General features: G+C 39.3%; 2 protein-coding genes across 2 annotated transcripts; one reads left to right on the top strand and one right to left on the bottom strand.

The window, feature by feature from the left end:
- The first annotated feature begins 1,286 nt into the window (after positions 1–1,286).
- mier3b (mesoderm induction early response 1, family member 3 b) lies at positions 1,287–9,597 on the top strand. The gene is made up of 13 exons (XM_015972820.3): positions 1,287–1,363; positions 2,425–2,449; positions 2,625–2,770; positions 2,990–3,112; positions 3,204–3,327; positions 4,040–4,113; positions 6,304–6,376; positions 6,489–6,637; positions 6,792–6,873; positions 8,247–8,341; positions 8,440–8,567; positions 8,663–8,817; positions 8,906–9,597. The coding sequence occupies exons 1-13, from the start codon at positions 1,355–1,357 to the stop codon at positions 9,376–9,378; spliced, it is 1,656 nt and encodes a 551-aa protein (XP_015828306.2). The 5' UTR covers positions 1,287–1,354; the 3' UTR covers positions 9,379–9,597.
- Positions 9,598–11,820: 2,223 nt separating this feature from the next.
- Positions 11,821–21,284, bottom strand: elac1 (elaC ribonuclease Z 1). The gene is made up of 5 exons (XM_015972821.3): positions 20,937–21,284; positions 17,874–18,080; positions 17,737–17,795; positions 12,602–12,812; positions 11,821–12,525 (listed from the first exon to the last, which is right to left on the bottom strand). Exons 1-5 carry the CDS (start codon positions 21,091–21,093, stop codon positions 12,053–12,055), a joined length of 1,107 nt encoding a protein of 368 aa, XP_015828307.1. The 5' UTR covers positions 21,094–21,284; the 3' UTR covers positions 11,821–12,052.
- Positions 21,285–21,563: the final 279 nt, after the last annotated feature.

Here is a 21,563-nt window from a genome sequence, read left to right as displayed (position 1 = left end):
TTAGAAAACAAGGAAAGAAATCTTTATCCTTAAATGACATATCTGTGTTTTTTCTCGCAAAAATACCCTTGTAATAATTACCCTGCAAATAATGTTACAGCCAAAAGGTTTTCGGTGACAGGAAAGGTGGAATTTACTATTAGATTAGGAGGGTCAGCACTACAAGGTGTTAAAGCGTGGACAAGCACAAGGAATATTGAAACTGATGAATTCATAAAGAGCTATATAGAAATAATTTTCACAAGGTAAGTGTTTCTGACTTCCACTGGGTGTTTTCTTTTTAATTTAGGTGTAAAATTTACTGAAACACAAGCTTGAAATCCATCAAGTGTGTGCAAATAATAAAGTCAAATAAAAAGAGAAAGGGAGACTGAATTATTTGTTTTCTTTTTTAGATATGTGATTGAAAATGTGCTGTTTATTCTGTCTTTCCTTTGTCATTTAATAAACTTTGTTCAATTTAGCATTTTTTGTGTTAGTTATTGAAGAAGTTGATTTTAATGTTCTAACTAAAATCAAATCAGTGTTCCAAACTGATGTTTTAGCTTGACATTGACCAGCAGCAAGTATAATTTAAGACATATACAATTTATTTTAATGAATTTCTTTGAGAATTGCTCAAACATAACAAATTTTACTTAAAAGCTGTTATCATCACAGCATACTTATTTTTTTTCTATTTGTTCACACAAATGTCAACATCTTGGTGTGCAATCACATTTCTGCAAAAATAGTAATCAGCATAAAACAATTACTATTAATGCTGCGTGTGTCATGGAAGACTGTTTCATAACATTTGATTAGTTTTACTCTATTGTATTTATTGAAACAACGCAAATTAATAGACATTTAGGCCTACATGTAAATATGTCAAATTATTGCTTGTAGTTGTGAAATTATAAGAAAATCACCTAAATTTACTAATCGTTTTCTGGTTGTGCCTTCTTATATTTAGTAAATTTGGCTTTTTAGATGAGAAATTGCCAAAACATAAACTTGCCAAAGATAAATGAAAATGGGACACAATTTACAAGTTTTTATCCGTAGGATATCAGTTGATGTGTTCAAAAAACATTCTAAGAATATTCAAGAACAAACAAAAATAAATCTCTTTAGGATTTCCTGTCCAAGGTGCTACCAGAATCAGTTTCATTGATTTGTGTCGTGTCTGAAGAAGTATTTGTTAATTTATTTTTTGTTGGTATATTTAATATTTATGATTTATTGCCGCTAGTCTGATCAGTGGTTGGTTTGAGTGGTGTCACGACTACAGCCGTCACCTGGACTCCTGATTGGCTCAGAGCTCTCATCCGGGTACTGCGCGAGAACGGGCTCATTAGCTAAAGGTACCAATATGGCGGAGGTAAGAGGGAAAACAGGGGAGAAGCTATCGATTTTTAATCGATATTTATTGCGTCTGTGTGTTTTATTTTTCTATGTTATGTTAGCGATTGGAGAAATGAATGTTTTTGCCTTGTGCGTAGCGTGTTTGCTTCCACAAATGTCGTTTCTATTTGGCTATAATGTGCCTAAATGTCTTGGCTGATCCTTCACTACGAGGCCTCTCTGCGCTCTCAGCTGCTTCACTGTGTAAACTGATACGTAAATTTAACGTTAGCTCGCTGCTTTAAGGAAATAACTGATTATTTCTTATTCATATTGAGTTGAATTTTATTTGCCTTAATTGGGCAGACTATACGGCGTGTTAATCCAAAAGAACATCCTTGTTCCATTGGTTACAGCGAGTTGTGGGCGAAATTGGTGTTTACATTTTGCCGAAGCACAGCGGTAAAATGTTCGGCTTTTGGGTTAGCTAGTTGGCTAACAAGCTGGCCCAGGAGCCGGGGCAGAAAAATATCCTGCTATTCCTTTTCATATTCAATTCTGGTTTTATATTTGGATGTAGCCGGGTGAGGAAAACTAAAAAAATAAATAAAATAAAAAATCAATTTGAGCCTTCAAATTCCATCGGTCTCGCTCGGTTCGTGGCGCATCAAATAGCAGGGGTTAGCGGTAACACCGGATTCTGATCCGTAGACGATTTTTTAAAACCTTGTGAAAATATTTTAGCTTTGTTTCTTTGATCGCTGCTTTCAAATAACTTGTTGTTTTTGCCGTTATAGATAATATGTATTTAACGTTTTATTTGAAGTGTTATATTCGATTGAACGATATTGTTACCTGTATAAAAACACCATTAACATTTGATTAGGCAATGTCACGCTATGTTTGATTCTGTATTATTAGGTGCTACACATGTTCACATTCACTTGTGTCTTTAGTATAGTTGTTAAAGCTCTTGGCATCTTTTGTCATCTCTATACCTCTGAGCTGTGTTTGTTTTATTTATCTAGATAAATGAATACTTTCCTAACTTTTGTTCATTTGTTACTGTAACATTTTATATCTCTATTCATTTTCCAGGCTTCTCTAGGAAGTTCAAGTCCAGGTAAGAATGTTTGGCAGTGTCCTTATCTACTCTTTAAAATCAGTATTTTGATTAATGAAGAATGTTTGGTTTGCATTTGTATTAAAGCGTAGATATTGAAAGAAAATAATACTAGTGTTCACTTTTTTCAAATAAACAAAAACCAACACTGATGTATATTTTATTCGTCATTCAGTTGGCTCTTTATCATCAGAGGATCATGATTTCGATCCAACTGCAGAAATGTTAGTTCATGAATACGATGATGAGAGGACTCTGGAAGACGAAGAGTCTTTGGATGGTGGAACGAACTTCAGATCTGAACTTGCCGATCTGGAGAAGGTAAAATTATACATTATACTTTCAATTGGATTTACATTATGTTGATTACAAAGGGATCAAAGCAATAGATTTTCATTTGTAAAGACATTTTTCAGCATGTCTTAACTCTTGTATGAACAAAAACAAAAAAAATCTATATTTAGGATATCCTGTCCCAGACACATTCCAGGGATTTGAATTACACAAAAACTTGATTTTTTTTATTTTTATGATTTTTAGGAAGGGAACATGCCATTGGAGGAACTTTTGGCTATCTATCGCTACGAGGCCTCAGCAGGATCCAGCATAGACAGCTCCTCAGGAGACCTGACTGATGAGTTGCCAGATATGACATTAGATAAGGTAAGTGTTGCTAAATAGATGTTGTTTTATATAAAACACGTTGACAACCATTGATCTGCCACAACATTTATACAATTGTATCCTTTTCCAGGAGGAAATTGCTAAAGACCTGTTGTCTGGGGATTATGAGGAGGAGACTCAGTCCTCTGCTGATGATCTGACCCCATCAGTTACCTCCCATGAGGCCACAGACTTTTTTCCAAGAACACTTCGATGTGAGTTGAGAATCCAAGAGTACACGTTGGCTTTTTATTCGTTCAAAAAACAAAACATCTGCGCTGAGTTTGTCGTAAAATTTTATGTCTTTGGATAAAAAGTGGAAAAATGCTAGAAAAACGCCACTGTGTTCATTATAATTTCTTTTGCACCAACAGCTATAGACGGTGATTTAAATAAATATAGCATCAGGTCCTAAAGAGACAAGAAGCTTATTTCAATAAAAAAGAACAGGGTTTCAGTGTTTTTAGGGGACAGGACTGCCTAAATGTGTCTGTAGCCGTTCATAAGTTATTTTAAATGAATATAATCATAAAAAAGTGACAGATTTTGCTCATCTTTGCAATAATATTTAGACATCTGATTTGAAATGACTGCATTTTTTTAAATACAGTCAAAGATTCAGGTGTTTCAGATAAGCAGCTTAGTGTGCGTTTCATTTTTATAAACAAAGAATGTAAATGTTAAAGTTTTTTAATATTTGAACAGATATGAAAAGTTGTATGGGAAATACTAAATATTATCTCATACTGACTTATGTTTTAGATCTAAGAGTGATGTACAGCACCACTAAAAACAATTGTTTAGATTAAGTAATTCAACCTGTTATTTTTAAAACTAACATGTTTAAACATTGATCTTTATTTCCTTTACTATGGAGGTGCTATGTGATGGTAATAAGGTGTATTCTCTTTTTCTCATCTTTTTCAGCCAATGCTGTCTCTGATGGTGATAAAGAGTCAGAGTGTGATGAACTTGGCCCCAGCCCAGAGGACTCCAGAAAAGTAATTTAAACTTGTTCATATAAATTACGAGGGGTAGGAATTTAACTCATTAGTTAGAAGAAAAAAAAAAAAACTTCAAAAAAATTTTCGCCCAAGTCCGCGTGTCCCCCAATAAGGGGACGAAAATTTAGAGTCAGAGTTTATCAATGAATATCATCAAACTGCACCTCTAGAAAAACTGCAGACCTTGAGCTACAAGACCATACAAACCTTTTTTTTATGTGCTCCAAACACAACTAAAACTACAATTAAATGAATCATGATGAATAATGTATCCAAATATAGGCCAAATTGCTCTTAATGAAGTAAAGAATGGGGGGGGGATCAACCTTTTTACCATTTTGTTTTGTAGTTTGTAGAAAACTGGCAGTAACTTTATCCATATGAACTTTATTACAGCTTCATCAATAACACATACACTAATATTTACACATCCCAACAAATCCCATAATGGTTACCATTATAATGAGACCAAAGTAATCAAATGTAATTCCTCGTGGTTTGTGAAATATTCTCATTAAAGTGTGGGTATGTCATCTGCCTCACTAGGGTATGAGCGATTTGTATAATACTGGATGTGAAGCGGTTGCTGAAAAATGAGCGCTACTTCAGCCCAAGTTTAAAAATAAGGAAACATTTCTACTAATGAAATCACCAGAAGTCTACTAAACTGTGAAAGATAGAAGGGTTTCCATTTCCGACGCACTTGACATTGCGCGCTTGTAAACAATGTCGAATGTGTCACAGACGTTCTCCGAGCTCGTCTTCAGCGTACCGCTTCAGCAGCGAGATGAAGAGAAGGTGTGAGATAATGCTCAGATGCACTGATGGAAATGTTTTCACGATTGTTACCTTAGAGATGTTCTCTGTGCGTAACGTGTAAAATATCTGCACACTTGCATGCTCAGTAACGAACATACTCACGGGCAAACAAACAAATAAACAAATTGCTTCTTGCAAGAACAATCGTAACTGCTCTGCCCATTGTTGATGGTCAAATTCATCCCATCCCTATAGCTCACTAACATTATTTTTAAATTTTAAAATTGCTTGGGGGTAAATTGTTTTGAACAATTAAAATATGATTAATCAAGATTAATTAATTACAAAATCTCTGATTAATTTGATACATTTTTTGATTCAAGTCCCACCTATATAAATCAGAAAAACGATTTTTTAATAAAGCGCCTCAAGATAAAAATCACAAGGCGCTTCACAAGAACAAAAATAAAAAAAAATTGAAAGATTAATAAAAATAACAGAATGTGACTAAGAAATGTAGGGAAAGGGAAAGAAAAATTAGTGGATCCCATAAAAGGTGGAATTGGTAGAAAGAGCAGAATAAGGAGAGAGTAGTGATGTTTAAGTGGTTCAGGGAGGTTTTGCTCCGACAAGTGAAAAGTGAGTTGCAGTAGTCTAAGGGTGAGGAGATGAAGGCGTGAATAACCCCCAAATTCCACTACCTCCTTTCCGGTCTGCCCCCGCCTTCCGTAGCCGCTCGCTTCCGAACTCAATTTTTACTGGTACCCGCTCTACAACGGCTCCGCTCCGGTGCGGAGACCTGAGGTGGGCAAACAAGCATGCGCGGGATTTTCGAGATCTTGCGATACAGTCCGGGCAATAAACGCGGAAGTTAGATCCAAACACCCGTTGTGTGGGAGAAGCATCGAAATGAACTGTTTAATCTGCCCATCATTTGTGTTGAGAGATCAGCAGTGTTTGGATCAACAAAGTGTGACTACTTTGATAGTAGAAACTGTATTTATGGCTTACTTTTGTGCATTTAAACTTCAGCCGCCATTGATAGTTGTTAAAAGTTGTTAAATCTGTGCATATGAAACAAAAAACGCCTTTTGTTGATCGATTTATTGTGAAAAACGGAAATTGTGCTTGCTCCTTTTCCTGTTGGGCCGTTGTGATTTCTGGCCATTTACTGTGGAGGTGCTCCGGCGTCCGGCGCACGGCGCCGCACTGCCGGAGCACGGCCGCAGCAGTGGAATTGCTCTGATTGACTACAACGGGACCGATTTTGCTCCGGCGTTCGTGTCGGAGCGGAGCGGAGGTAGTGGAATTTGGGGGTAACTGTCTCAAGTTCAGAGCAGGACAGAATGACTTTAGGAAGGACTGAGATTTAATCCAAACGTTGTTCAGTTCTTGTTGTAAACATGTATTTTTCTCTAATCTAAATAGGAAATCATGGTTGGAGCAGAGTACCAAGCAGATGTTCCTTTTTGCATCTGTCACTACAAAGATGGAGAGAAAGGTGACTGCTTCACTTGAGTTTCTACTCAGCATATATATCCTCTTCTTTATTCATGCTTTTCTTTGTTACTTTAAGTTTTATCTCCTCTTGATTGATGGATTGTGTCCAACAGTTTATGAAGATGAAGATGAGTTACTATGGAGCCCAGATGTCTTATCAGAAAACAAGGTTAGGAGTTTCCTCTCTGAAGTCTCGTCACGGACATCAGAAAGAAGGAAAGGATACGACAAACCGGGGGTGCATATTCGAGACGACGAGCAGGTAATTTAGATTTTACTAACCTTTGTTGCTGTGATTTAGTTTTAAATGGGATGTTTATTTTGGTGATATAACTTAAATTTGTTTCACTTAATTTTCTTTCATCAGATGTCTTAGAATATGTCCAACATGTAAACGGTCTATTTTTTACTTTTAGGCTTTGAACGAACTTGTTAGATGTAACTACAACACCCGTGAAGCACTAGAACGATACTGCAGCAACGTAAAGTCCTCTAAAGGTAAGCAGGCAGCATTAACACCCCGATAGGGACTCCTTCGTTAGATTTTATTTATGATATGTATTTGGTCCAATTAAAACTGTTTTGTTGATGGTGTTTCATAGGGATGAGCGAGTACACCACTATCTGTATCTGTTCAACCATCTAAATTATCTGTCTGTACTCTTGAGTGGGCGTGGCCTAACCCAGATGTGGGTGGAGTTTAACCGGAAGTGGGTGCCTCAGAGTTGAGATTAAATGTTTTTGATCACAATAGTAAAGGAACTATTACAGAACAAGTTTTTCAATAACATCAGAACATTAATATTTAAGTGCATGAATTAAGAGAGAGAGAGTAGAAAAGATCTTTTCTATAGCGCCTCTCAAGATAAAAATCACGGGGCGCTTCACAAAAACAAAACATGTAAAATAGAAAAAAGAATTTAGAAAATGATTAAAATATATTTAAAATGAGCAAAAAATTGACAATTGTGATTTAAAAATGTAAAGAAAGAGAGAGTGAATAGGAAAGAGGGAGTGGATCCTGAGGAAGAGGAGAGAGAGGAGAAAAAAATATCCCGACCGTAGCGGAGGCAGTGACTGACGCAGCACGAGCCGTTTTCAGCTCTGTCTTGTCAAAGGCACCACGTACGTTACGAAAAAAGTAACTTTAAATAACTTTAAAAAGAAGCAAACTGAAGAAAACACAGGGAGTTCTGAAGAAACGTGAACAGTGAAGCAAGCACAGAGAGATCCGTTACTGTGTGTGTGTGTGTGTGTGTGTGTGTGTGTGTGTGTGTGTGTGTGTGTGTGTGTGTGTGTGTGTGTGTGTGTGCGCGCGCGCGCGCGCGCGTGGATGGACCGGACGCGGACTGAGCTGTGAGCTCCTGGCTGCAGAATTTTGTGTGTAGGGAGGGGCGGGCGCTCTGTTTGATTGGCCAATCACAGAGCGTGAAGACAGTCAGTTACCCAATGAGGATTTTCCTTCAGCACGATTACAGATATTTACGAGTTTTACTCGTTTCATGCTCGTACTCGTCAAAAATACTCGTCTGAAACGAGTATCCAGCTCGTCCCTAGTGTTTCAGATTGTTTTTGCTTCTCCGCATCTGGTTAAGAGCCTAAATGATTTTGACTTGTGCGCAAAATCGTTCAGATTGAATTGTAGGTGTTTACATTTGGTTACCTGAACCCAAATTTGCCTTCAGTTGTTTATCTCATTGTATTTATCATTTTATCGTTCATCATAAGGTTATTGTCATTCTGAAGTTGCATACAGCCAATAGAAATTTATAGATTGACCTTTTTTCAGTTGAGTTGGCCTACCTTTGTCTTGCAGATGACTCACTCATTCATTGTTGTATAAAAATTGAATTGCACGTGTTTTATTGTAGAAAAATCCCCTCCGTGGTCAGAGGAGGAATGCAAGAGCTTTGAGCACGCTCTGCAGATGTACGACAAGAATTTCCACCTCATCCAGAAACACAAAGTGAGTCTTCATTGTGATTCTGTGCAAAAGCATTTTCACTTAAATTTGCACAGAAGTGGATTGTTTACATTTAATCGACAACGGATTTGTGCTCCCAGGTCACGACACGAACAGTAGCAGAATGCGTAGCGTTTTATTACATGTGGAAGAAGTCGGAGCGCTTCGACGTGTTTGTGCAGCAGACCCGGTTCGGGAAGAAAAAGTACAGCAGCTATCCTGGTGTAACGTACGTGTCATTATACACACACACTTGTGTATTAGTTTTATTATGATCTGCTCTGTTTTAAATGAAAACAAACCCGCGTACATGTTTGTTTGCAGTGACCTGATGGACAGGCTGGTGGATGAAGCCGAGGGACTGGCAGTGGACAGCTCCTCCTCTGTATGTTCAGGAGCAGGTGGAGGAGGGAGGATGGAGACCACAACAGAACAGCAGCTCAGCCTGCTGAACTCCATCACTGCCAGCGACCTCACAGGTCAGCCTGAGACTCGGCTCTGCTCACAAATGACACTTCTGGAAGTTTTTGACATTTTCCCCTCTAACAGAGTTTTATCTCGTTTCAGCTCTGAGCAACACTGTAGCCACAGTATGCACACCTGCTGAGGTGAGCTGCTTGGACTCCTACAGTTTTCCGCCCTTGGAAAGTCTCCACCGTGGATCCCTGAACCACGACGAATCCCTTGGCTTCACTTCAAATGGCACCAACTCTGATTGCCTCAACATGCTCGATGCCGGGTTCTACCACTCGGACCTGGGGCAGTTTGGGGGAGAGTGTGTCGGTAAGGATTGCGAGCGGCCGTCCAAGAGACTTAAGATGACACTGCACGACTCCTTTATCAACGATGTTTCTGTCGCCAACCTCGGAGTGGACTTCGAAACACGGCGAACAGCGACGCATCACAGAATCACCGGCACCAAGATGGCCGTGTCCGTCACAGACTTTGGGAGCTTAGCTGGCAGCGGCGAGCCCAATGGGTTTCTCAGCGCTCACACGCGGCACCACACGCAGCACACTGCAGCACTTCAGTCCGAGTGATCTTCCTTGTCCTCTTCCTCCGTTCTTCCCTTTTGAAACCTTTTTCCTGCTTGTACATAAGACTGATCTCACTGGAAAATCGGATTTGTTTAAATTCTATTATATGTATGTATATCTATATAGATATATATATATGTATATGAATATACTTTGTTTTCATTTTTGTGTATTATGACATCAGTGATGTCTATCATATAGAACTAAAATCTTGATTTCTTTCAAGAGTTTATATAGCCATTTATTTTATTTTTGTTTGCGTTCTCGAGAAGTGTAACATCCATGTACAGCAGGCCCAGAAGCTGCAGTAGGAGAGTTGGGAATCTTTTCTCCCTCACACACACACACACACACACACACACACACCTACCTTCAGAGCTATCGTTCGTTAGCCTGCCATTCTTTTCAGCTGCCAAATTGGTTTCTGCCTCTAGCGTTAGCGGTTAGTTGCCTGTTGTTTGACGTGGTACTTTTTTATTTAATACTCTTTCAATGAAGTTTGGTTTACAGGTACTTTTTGAGTTACCAGATTGGTGCTGATGGTTATATTTAGAAATATCTGGGTACTGTTTTATGAGCAACACTAGCTTGGAGAGTAGTTCAAAGGTCAGGAAGTGTCATGGCTTCAGCCCCGTAGGCTGTTTATTTATTTTTCCCTACAGAAGCTCTTTCAGAGTTGAGTTTAATTTAGCTAAACTAGTTGGTTCTAAGAAAAATCCTGGTTTTAGTTGGTTTTACCATCATGCTGTTAAACAAGTGCCGAAGAATACAAACCAACGTCACTCGAGGTCTCTCGGTTTTAAAATCTTCCTAGGAGCAAACTAACCGCAATAAGTCAATGCAAAGATTTAGGTTGGGTTAATAGCCATTGAAACACTGACAGGTTAAATTTAGTATTTATTTATTTTGAGACAATTTAATCTTTTTGAGTTCTCTCTCTCGTGCTGCTCTTAGGCAGATTAACTTCATTTGTCTTGTGAAAATCTGTTCCTGACTCAAGTAGCCTTTTTTAGTTTTTCCAAGACTACTAGGAAGCATTTATTAACCTTCCTAGTAGTATATTTATTTAAAGCCTCTCTTATGTTTTTTTTTTTTGAATAATTCTCTGCTTGGCCTGTACTGACGGAAGATGCCTTTTAGAAATCTGGTCTCCAGTTTCTTGAGTAGCAGAAAAGACTGAATTCTGGTGACGGAGAAGTGTCGAGCAGGTCAGTGTGGGTTTATTGGATGCGGTAGTAGTGTTTACTTCAATTATCTATGCATTGTGCTTTGAGTATTTAATTGGTTTCAGGGGGTACGTCATGTTTGCCGTGTCCATAGGCGTAGTCCTTTACCTGTGTGCATCATCTGGGTTTACACGGCCAGCATCAGAGAGGCAACGTAACTTCTGCATTTCATGTAAATAATTAGCAAATAGCCTTTAAAAAGTCTATCACCTGACCTCTTACACTTGTGAATTGGTGTCGATACAAAGGTTTTCATTTGATTCTTTGGCAGAAAGTTAATGATTTGTAGATATGTACAGACACTTGGGGATTTTGCGTTTTCCCATTCCACTCAAATGTTTCAGTTTCATTTAGTTTTCGGTTAGTTGCGATACCCAAACACGTGACACGAGCTGAAACCACGCATGCCAGCTGTGCCCGTCTCAAGTGTGCCACTGAAAACCGCTTTACCTGAACACGTATTATTAACTCACTGTTGCAATGTCTTTTTATTTTATTTTTTTTTGCATTCGAGGCTTGCCGCCATGTTGTAAAAGACGGCCGTCTTTCTTTCCTCGGGGAAAAAAAGAAATCTCGTTTTACATGTTGTCTATATTTGTCTTGGTGGTAAAGGGAAGGCTGCCGCTCTGAGTGTGTGGAGAGCTAGTTTCTCTTTTAATGCAATGTGCATAATGCAGTAGGTCCTCTGAGCTCTTCTAAGCTTTAGCAGTGCAGTGATATTTATTTCACCTGTGGTTTGTACAAAGATTAAGAAACCCTGTCAGAATGTAAAGGCCATTAAGTAGTACAAGTAGGTTCTCGCCACCCTGTGAACTCAAATGTGATATTTAATTGATATCTCTGGTATGAGACTTGTGTGTGCAGGAAAGCACTAAACAAATTTTATTTTATATTTTGTATTGTGTTTAGAAGTTTAAAAACTTATAGCAGTCGTGGTTCTGAAAAAGAAAACTCGAGTCATTTGAAAAACAAAACACCTTTGTGAATAAAAACCTACAAAACTTAAATGTATATCCAGAAATATAGACAATCAAACTTCATTATGAGAAATGTTTCAGAAGCTATCTTTATTGTTTATATGAATTGTACATAAACATTGCTGTTTTCTTTTTCTTCTGTTAAACATTATTTTGTATTTTCTGTTGTACTTTAATACCTTGTGTACAGATCCAGAAATAAAACTCTGGAAAAGGTTCTGAGATGAGTGCATGATGGTTCCTTTGGGTTTTTATTTATGTGGAACAGTGGTTCTCCATCCTGGTCCTGGAGAGCCGGTGTCCAGCACATTTTAGTTCAAACTCTGTTTCAGCTCATAATCCTATTTTTACTTTGAGTTTCTTCAGTTTTTGTTTATTTCCAGAATCTATTTTAAGGAGTTGATGCCTGATTACATCTCAAGATGATGAATAACATGAGGTTTTAAAACAAGTCCAACGGACCATCCACTAATATTATCTTCTGAGAAGGATGGGTAAATTCATGAAATCTTCAGCCAGAATCACCTCCACGCTGCTATCCTGCAGAACGTCTTCAGCCTGCCTCTTCAGCTCCAACACATTGTCGTCATCTCCATCCTTCTGTGAGGAGCTGGGTTTGTACCGCTGACTAAAGTGGTACAGAACCAGCTTTCGTGCACAGCAAGCCCGAGCCACGGCTGCCGCCATCTCAGGTGTGCTGTGTCCGTGATCCACCGCTTTCTCTCTGTGCTCGTTCCCCAGTGTGGCCTCGTGAACCAGAACATCCGCCCCGCTGCACAACCGCAGCGGTCCATCTCCAAGCACTGAGCTGCAGTCCCCAAAAACACAGACTTTCCTCCCTGGAATAGTCTCTTCCAACACCTCACTAGGATGAACCAAACGCCCACTTTCAAGGATTATAGACTCGCCAGCTTTGAGACGTCCATAAAGAGGTCCAGGTTTTAGGCCTGAGGTGTGAAAAATGAGGTTAATTTTATTAACATGATGCTTAAAGGTGATGGTAACAAATTGACTTGCTTTTACCAAGTTCTTTCAGTAGCTCTGTTTTCAGTCTTCCAGGTCGATCGTGCTCCTGAATGCAAAATCCAAAGGAAGGGATGCGGTGAAACAACCTGAAGGCTTTGGCAACAACCTTCTTATTTTCAAAAAGCAGATAGGAGTCAGTGGAAACGTCCAAACAGATGGTCCTGCCTGGCTGCTCCTGAGGATGGAGAGGCCCATCATCGGCTATCATCTGGTGAAACAGATGTGTTAGAACGTGGGTAAATTCAAAGCATGTGAACACACAACTAACAATCGAAGGTCACTAAAATTAATGTTGCTTCGGTGTGTAAGTTTGCCAAAACAATGTCGGACTCCGTAATTTTCTCTGGCCCCCTGCCTGATCGGACCAGTGACGACATGTTTAGCCGCATGCTGTCCTTCAACCGCTGGCTGTCTAGGTGGTGTCCTGAAAACAACGTGGGATACATAGGTAATTGGAAAACTTTTTGGGGAAAACCTGGTCTGATGCGAAGAGACTGCATCCATCCCTCTTTGGATGGAGCAGCTCTTCATTCTAGGAACATGGCCAATTTTATTAGTCCTTCATGACTACCCAGGGTCCAGACCAGGAAGCAGAGTCGTAGTTTAACACACCCCTCTGCAGCTTCTGTACTGTTACCCACCCACTGCCCCATAGAGACAGTGTCCTGCCCACGGCCAAAATCACACAGATTAAATATCAGGCTTAATAAAGCAAATCATGGAAATCTCATAAATATTAGAACAAATTCAACTGAGCAGAAAACTAGAAAAATTAAATGTGGGTTGTTGAACATTAGATCAATTTTTTCTAAGACTTTGTTAGTTAATGACTTGATTTGTGATAATCAGATTTCTTTGCTCTCTCACAGAATCCTGGCTGCAGCAAGAGGACTATGTTAGCTTAAACGAGTCGACTCCTTTTAATTATTTAAATCACCATATTGCTCAAAGTACAGGGCGAGGAGGAGGAGAAGCAACCATTTTTCATTCTGACTTATTAATCAGTCCCTTACCAATTAATAGCTACAGTTCGTTCGAATATCTTATTCTTAGGTTTCCTAATCCAGATTGCTAAACTGTAAAACCATTCTTGTTTGTAGTTTTAGATCATCCACCAGGCCCCTACTCTGAGTTTTTGGATCAGATCTCTGATTTTTTATCTGATTTGGTGCTAAATACTGATAAGGTCATTGTAGTGGGGGATTTTAACATTCATGTGGACATTGAAAATGATAGCCTCAGTGAAGCCTTTAGTAATATCTTAGACTCAATTGGTTTTCCTCAAAGAATACATAGCTCCACCCACTCCTGCCATCATACATTAGACCTTGTGCTGACTTATGGCATAGAGTGTGAGGAAATAACGATCTTTCCATATAATCCAGTCCTCTCGGACCACTTTCTGATAACCTTTGAGTTTTTTATAACTGAGTTCTCGAGACATGAAAGTAAATTTCACTATAGTCGGTCTCTATCTGACAACGCAGTTGCATCTTTTAAATCAACTGTTCCATCTTTACTGTCCTCAGCATCTCAGAGGAACATAGCAGAGGGCAATATTTTCATTTTTAGCCCCTCACAAATTGATGCCTTAGTTCATAATGTTACTTCCTCTTTACGTGTGGCATTAGATGATGTTGCCCCTTTAAAAAAGAAGGTAATTAGGGACAGGAAGTTGGCTCCCTGGTTTAATTCTCATTCACGAGCTTTGAAACAAAACTCTAGAAAATTGGAGAGAGCATGGCGCTCTACGCACCATGAGGAGGCCTACCTATCCTGGAAAAATAGTCTTGTGCTTTATAAAAATAAGCTTCGACAAACTAGAACTGTTTATTTCTCAGCGCTAATTGAGGAGAATAAGAATAATCCTACATTTCTTTTCAGTACAATTGCCAAACTTACACAGAATCATTAGCCTGGCAAGCCAGACTAAATAAATGTATTATTTAGTCTGGCCATGCTCCATTGACGGCTCTCGGTTGTGGGGCGGGTTCTACCGTTGTCTTTCAAATGATCTCCGCATTCCACTGGACAATGAATGTGGCATACTCTTGTTTCACTCTGTTGCATCATCCCACCCACCAGGCATATAGAGTGCCCTGATTGGCCCACAAAGCAGATAAAGCTCTGTGATTTGTTCACTAAGCAGATAGAGCACTAAGATTGGCCCACCATTCTGGACCAATCACAGCTCTTTATGTGTTTGAAACCCCTCTAGAGAGCTGTGATTGGCTAGCCAGAGTCTTGTTATGAGCTGCTGAGGTTCCAATGGAGCATGCCTAGACCATTCTTTGCAAAGCAAGAATTTGGTCTAGTTCGCTAGGCTACAGAATTATAGCTCTGAACCATCTATTCCCTTAGCCCTCAGCAGTAACGACTTTATGGGATTTTTCACAAGTAAAATTAATTCTATTAGAAACAAAATCTTTAGCATCCTCCCTAATGTGATTTCTTCATCCTCAGTAAGTGAGGCAGCATCAGAGGTAACTGTAGAACCTCATCTGTGTTTGAACCGTTTTGATCCAGTTGAGCTTTCAGAGTTATCAGAAATATTAGCTTAATCTAAACCTTCCACTTGCATTTTAGATCCAATCCCAACCAAATTATTTAAAGATGCATTTCCTTTGGTTACTGCCCCCATTCTAAATATAATCAATCTATCCTTAGTAAATGGGTATGTACCACAAGATTTTAAGGTTGCTGTAATCAAACCTTCACTTAAGAAGCCTTCTCTGGATCCAGATGACCCAATGAATTATATACCAATATCTAACCTTCCATTTTTATCCAAAGTCCTGGAGAAAATAGTGGCCATCCAAGTATGTCAGTATTTAAACACTAATGATCTGTTTGAGGAATTTCAGTCTGGTTTTAGAGAGTATCACAGCACTGAAACTGCATTAGTGAGAGTTACAAATGATAGTCTCATGGCCTCAGATAAGAATCTTGTGTCTGTTCTAGTCTTGTTAGATCTCAGTGCTGCCTTTGACACAGTTGATCACAATGTTCTTGTAGAAAGGCTTGAACATGTTGTAGGGATAAAAGGAACAGCGCTAGGCTGGTTTAAATCCTACCTGTCTGATAGATTTCATTTTGTAAATGTACATGACAAATCTTCATACTCCAGGGTTACTTGTAGAGCACCACAGGGTTCAGTGCTTGGACCAATTCTTTTTACTATATATATGCTCACAATTGGTAAAATCATTAGACAGCATGGGATAAACTTTCACAGTTATGCTGATGACACTCAATTATATTTATCCATTAACCCTGATAAACCTAATCGGTTGGGTAGATTACAGGCTTGTCTTGAGGACATAAAAAATTGGATGACTCTAAACTTTTTACTTTTAAGTCAAGACAAGACTGAAGTTCTCATCTTTGGACCAGAAATCCAGAAAAGGAAATTGCTTAGTCAATCACCTGACCTGAATGGCATTAAATTAATCTCCGAGAACAAAGTAAGGAACCTTGGTGTTATCTTTGACCAGGACATGTCATTCCAATCCCAGGTTAAACAGGTTTGTAGGATTTCCTTTTTCCACCTTTGGAATATTGATAAGATTAGAAGCACCCTTTCCAGGAGTGATGCTGAAAAACTAGTTCATGCATTTATTACATCAAGACTAGAATTACTGTAATTCATTACTCTCAGGAAGTCCACAGAATGTAGTTAAAAGTCTTCAGCTTGTCCAAAATGCTGCAGCTAGAGTTCTGATGACAATTAAAAAGAGAAATCATATCTCTCCTGTCTTAGCTTCCCTACATTGGCTACCTGTTAAATTCAGAATAGATTTTAAGATCCTCCTTCTCACATATAAAATTCTTAATAATCAAACTCCATCATACATCAGTGATCTGATTGTTCCATACGTTTCTAACCGAGCACTTCGCTCTCAGACTGCTGGTTTACTGGTGGTTCCCAGAATATCTAAAATTAGGATGGGAGGCAGATCTTTTAGTTATCAGGCTCCTCTCCTGTTGAACCAAATCCCAGCCTCAGTCCGTGAGGCAGACACCTCAAGACTAGGCTTAAAACATTTTTATTTGATAGGGCTTATGGTTAAAATCTGATGTTAGCCTAGATCTGGACAAGTGGGGGAGTAGAGGGAGGTGGAGTGTACAGTCGGTAAAGACGGCTCTCTCTTGCCCTGCCTCCAACATGCCTCCATCTAAAAAGGCTAGGTTATCCAGAGTTATCTCTGTAGTTATGCTGCTATAGGCTTAGACTGCTGGAGGATACACTGACCACTTTTCACACTCTACTACTTTCTTCTACAATCTGCTCTTTAACTATTATTTTCTGCAATTTCAGCTGTTAACTTTATTTTTTCTCTGTTTTTCTCCCCAGAAGAAGCTACAATGACGTTCTGCTGAGCTGTGGTGGCCTCATGGAGGGGGCTATCGTCTAACACACTGCTGCTAACCACTTAAACATTCTCCCTCTCCTGATAATAACTTTTTGCTTTCCTTGACGTTGGATGTGCTACTACTAGTTTACCCGTTTAATTATAGATTCACTAGGATAAATACAATAAAGTTTATCTCTCACCAAATAGAATATTTACTAAGAAATCACAATGTAACCATAGAAACACTACTTGGTATATATATTGTACTTATGTATATAAGGAGGTAGTGGGTGGAAAAAAGGTGTGTGTGTGTGTGTGTGTGTGTGTGTGTGTGTGTTTTCTGTCTTCTCGATCCCCAGTGAGTCGTGGAGGATGGCTGCTTATACTGAGCCAGGATCCTCTGGAGGTTTCTTCCTGTTAAAAGGGAGTTTTCCTCTCCACTGTCGCTGCGTGCTTGCTTAGTATGAGGATTGCTGTAAAGTCACTGACACTAGTCAGTGACTTGATGCAATTTGCTGGGTTCCTTATATAGGAAACATTTTTTCTGATTGGCTTAATGAACTGACCTGAATTGGAATGTTTATTATGTGAAGTGCCTTGAGACGACTCTTGTCGTGATTTGGTGCTACATAAATAAAATTGAATTGAAAGACATCAAGAATATATGAATGAAAAGCACAAAGTCTGCTCAGTGATTAAGCTGATGACATGATTTGCTGATGAACTGATGCAGTCTGGTGGGATCTTCTGTTACAAACATCTAAAACAACCACCTACCTCCATGCTGAGCTGTCCCTCTTCAGGACTCTGGTCCAATGTGGGCTCCAGCTCATGAACTACAGCGCCAAACAGGACAGCAAGACAAGTCAGAAAAGCAGACAGAAAGCTCAATGTTAGTCAAGTGTATGACTTACCTGCATATGGGAAGAGCAGCTGTGATCCTGTGAGCCCAAGTGTCACTCTGAGAAACTTCCGGAGGCCCACGGGCCCATAGATGTCCACGCAGGCTTGGTTCTGCTGGGGGTCCGCGTTAGTGTTGAGACTCACAGTGCAAAGGAGACCTGGCAAACCGAACAAGTGATCTCCATGCAAGTGGGAGATGAAAACCTTGGTGATGCGGCCTGTGTGTAGGAGATAATGTGAGTAATTATTTATATTTGACATTATTCAGGAAAGTTTATATTTGGTTGGGAAAGAGTTTTGGCCATATTAAAGCAACACTAAAGAGTTTTTAACACTAATGATGGGAATTCTGGCTCTTTTTAGAGAGCCGGTTCTTTTGGCTCAGCTCACCAAAAAGAGCCGGCTCTTTCGGCTCCCAAGTGGCTCCTCAGATTTTCTGTTGCGTAGAGTACATTTATAACCAAAGTAATGCAAAACTACATGTAAAACGATTTACTAATGTAAAAAAAATGCAATATATCAAATATTTATCATTTTAATGGATTTAATAACTGAACACTTTAAGAAATCTCCACTTTCCGACTGCTGGCGCTCATTTTCTCACCGTCTTCGTCGCACTCTCCTCTCTCTCTCTCTCTCGCCTTTTTCCTCCTCCTCATTGCCTCTCGTCTCCCTCCGCCCGCATGTGCTCTGCTGTGTGTCTGAGTCTGATCCTCCCTCTTCCCCGCCCCTACTGCTCTGTGTGTGGACAGTCTGGACACGCAGTTACACATGTTGCTTTCACCAAAGCAAGAGGGGAGGGGGGAGGGGACGGCTCCCAATGACGAGCCGGCTCCCGTCGTTCACTTCAAAGAGCCAGCTCTTAGATCCGGTTCGTTCGGGACCGACTCATCACTATTTAACACTTTAATCTATTGCTTTCAGTGACTGTTGAAGCAGAAACTAGGCCACGTGTACGTTGGACAGCACTCTGTAGTCCTCTGCTTACCAGAAACCACACAGGTAGGAGCACGAAGTAGAGCTCTCTACCTGCTTCATGGTAATAGCTTTTTTTAGTGTGTCAGTAGCTAATATAAAAGCTAGCAGTTAGCTTTTTCAGTTCACAGACTGAAAAGCACAAACTGAAGAACAAGTTTGCTTTTTTTGCTAGCATCATGGTAAATCCTGGAAGTAAAACACCTTTAAAGACATTAAAGCAACAATAAGTGTTCAAATCAAAAGTTTCAAAAGTGCATTATTGTTTTACCTTATTAATATTTATTTTATATTATTTTTGAAAAGAATGTTGTGGTCTATCACCACAAGTCAGTTAATACAACAGCTATGACAGAGCACACACACACCCCTGGGAGAGGATCAGAGTTTTATTCAGACATTGGCCTTAAAGTGACAGTGTGTATTTTTTCTGGCGATAGGGGTCAGTAGATACCTAAACTGTTGCAAGCAAGCAGTATTTTTGTGTTGAAGTAAGGCCTTACCAATGGATGCCCATTAGGGTCAAAAAGCCCTGGGAAGTGCGAACTTCAGCAAAAATAACAAGCACATCAGAATTCATTTCATCACTGGCAACAAGTGAAAAGGTAAATTTGTAAAACAACAACATTTAAGAATGGAGAAAGTTTTGTAACCGTTTATTACAAATCAGTAAATGCTTTTTGTCCTCATTGGCTTCCGTAGAAGGAAACATGGTGTCTAATATGGCTTCGCCCAGAGACTTAGACCTAATCCCAATACTTGTACTTGCACCCTTCAATTGCACGTTCCCGGCCAGGTGTGCGAGTGTGTAGGGTGTCCCGATTCTCAAGTGCGGAAGGTAACCACGCCTCCATTGCACTCTTAATCTGCACTTCACCCAAGTCTGCAGCGGTGCGGACCTCAGGCAAGGGAATTACTCACAAGTCATTGCTGCAGGAGAAAATTCTCAAGTTCCCTTGCTGAAAATATGTATTTTCTAATGATATTAGTTCATTTTAGGACAATTAGTTGATGCTCTAAAACTTTTAGACAAAGCAGCAATAAATGTAAATTTATTTCAAATAACTGTTTGGCTGTTTGTTTAAAAATGGTTAATAAAGGTTTTTGAAAAAAGTAACACAGCGACCAGCATCCTGGCATGCGCTGCGATCGATGACGCAATCCTCCTTGTCTCAATTCTGCAATTATTTGCCCATTTGTGTACGACACACTCGAAGCCTTACAGCGCACTTTCTCCAAGCGCACTTTGCTGAAATACGCAGGGCACAGTGCGAGTATTGAGATTGGACCTTAGACCCGCTGCCATGTATTTTAGACCTGATTTTCATGGTTATATGGGCATCATTTAATTAATTTTCAACAACAATTTGATGGAAATTTCCAGAAATGAATGTTAAAATCTACACATTGTTTGTTTAAATATAGTGGCTTTAAAATGACCATGTTTGGAAGACTTTAATTTTGAAATCCCCCATCAGATCAGGTTGTAAATGTGTGTTAAGTGGAGGAGACCTTAATCTGAAGTGGGATTAGAGGTGGAATCAGATATTTTCTTTTACACTATATGATCATTTGTGGGGAAATTGGGTTGTGAAATTTGGAAATTGGGTTGGGGGAATTTGCTGTGGATTGTTAGTAAGGCTTTAATTTAGAAAAACACCAAAATATGCTAAATGTGTCATGTCTGTATTGTAAAACACGCTTTTGATTTAAACATACACAGTCACTTATCTGCGTATCATTCATTGTCTGTGGAGAAGATATCGTATTAATTATTTTTAATTTAAACAAGATACATTTGAACTTGCAATTGTTTTCATAAACATCGTTCTCTCTTGAATGAAGCGCGAACAGGAAGTCTTTCTTTTAATCTTGTGAGCAATTTAAGAGAGAATCAAACCGGGTGTGTGATTTTATTTTGAAAGAAACTCGTAAACAAAGGCACGTGAAGCCATGTGGTGTCAGGAAACGCAATAAAAGAAAAAAAAAAGCATTTGTGCCTTCCCAGAATGGAGCTCAGTCGTACGGGAAAAAAAAAACTAACTAAATAAATAAATCTTCACTGCTAAGGGCGGTGTGCGGGAGCTGCGGCGTCTCACCGGCTCGGAGCTGGCTCTTCATCAGCTGGGTCTGGGTTCCCTCTCCGCAGTCAAACAACCAGCAGTCTCCGTCAGTCCGCAGAACCAGAGCCGAGGCTCCGCGGTGAGGAGACGGATACGCCGAACCGGTGCCGAGAAACGTAATGTCCATGGACATTCTCACAGAAAAAGAAAACGTCAAGTGAAAACATTGCCACGTCTCATGTTGATGACGTAAGAAGAACTACGGTGGGTGCAAAGGGACGAATGGCTTAGCGAACCACAACAAATTTTAATAAGCTAAAAATGTCTTTGATAAAACTAGTTAAAAACCATGGTTAAAGTTGAATTAAATGTTAAAATGTTAGATAACTCTGTTTTGAAACTACGGGTTACAATAACTATGTCTAGATAAATTAATTGTTAAAAAGACAAAACCAAACAAAAACAATGTATATCAGGTTTAATAGTTTTAATACATCATTTAATATCATAGCACAAATATACTCTGCCCTGAAAAGTGTCCCCAAAACAATAGACTGAGACAAGACCAGTACAGTCAACAATAAAGACAGAAACACGAGAATGCGAGTACAAATGTTTGCCTTTATCACAGAAAAATGGTTCACGGTGAATACTGGATTTACA

The sequence above is a fragment of the Nothobranchius furzeri genome, chromosome 17 (genome assembly GCF_043380555.1).
Source record: "Nothobranchius furzeri strain GRZ-AD chromosome 17, NfurGRZ-RIMD1, whole genome shotgun sequence".
Classification (NCBI taxonomy): Eukaryota; Metazoa; Chordata; class Actinopteri; order Cyprinodontiformes; family Nothobranchiidae; genus Nothobranchius; species Nothobranchius furzeri.
The sequence above is the reverse complement of the archived record's forward strand: the minus strand, read 5'-3'. Positions and strand labels throughout refer to the sequence as shown.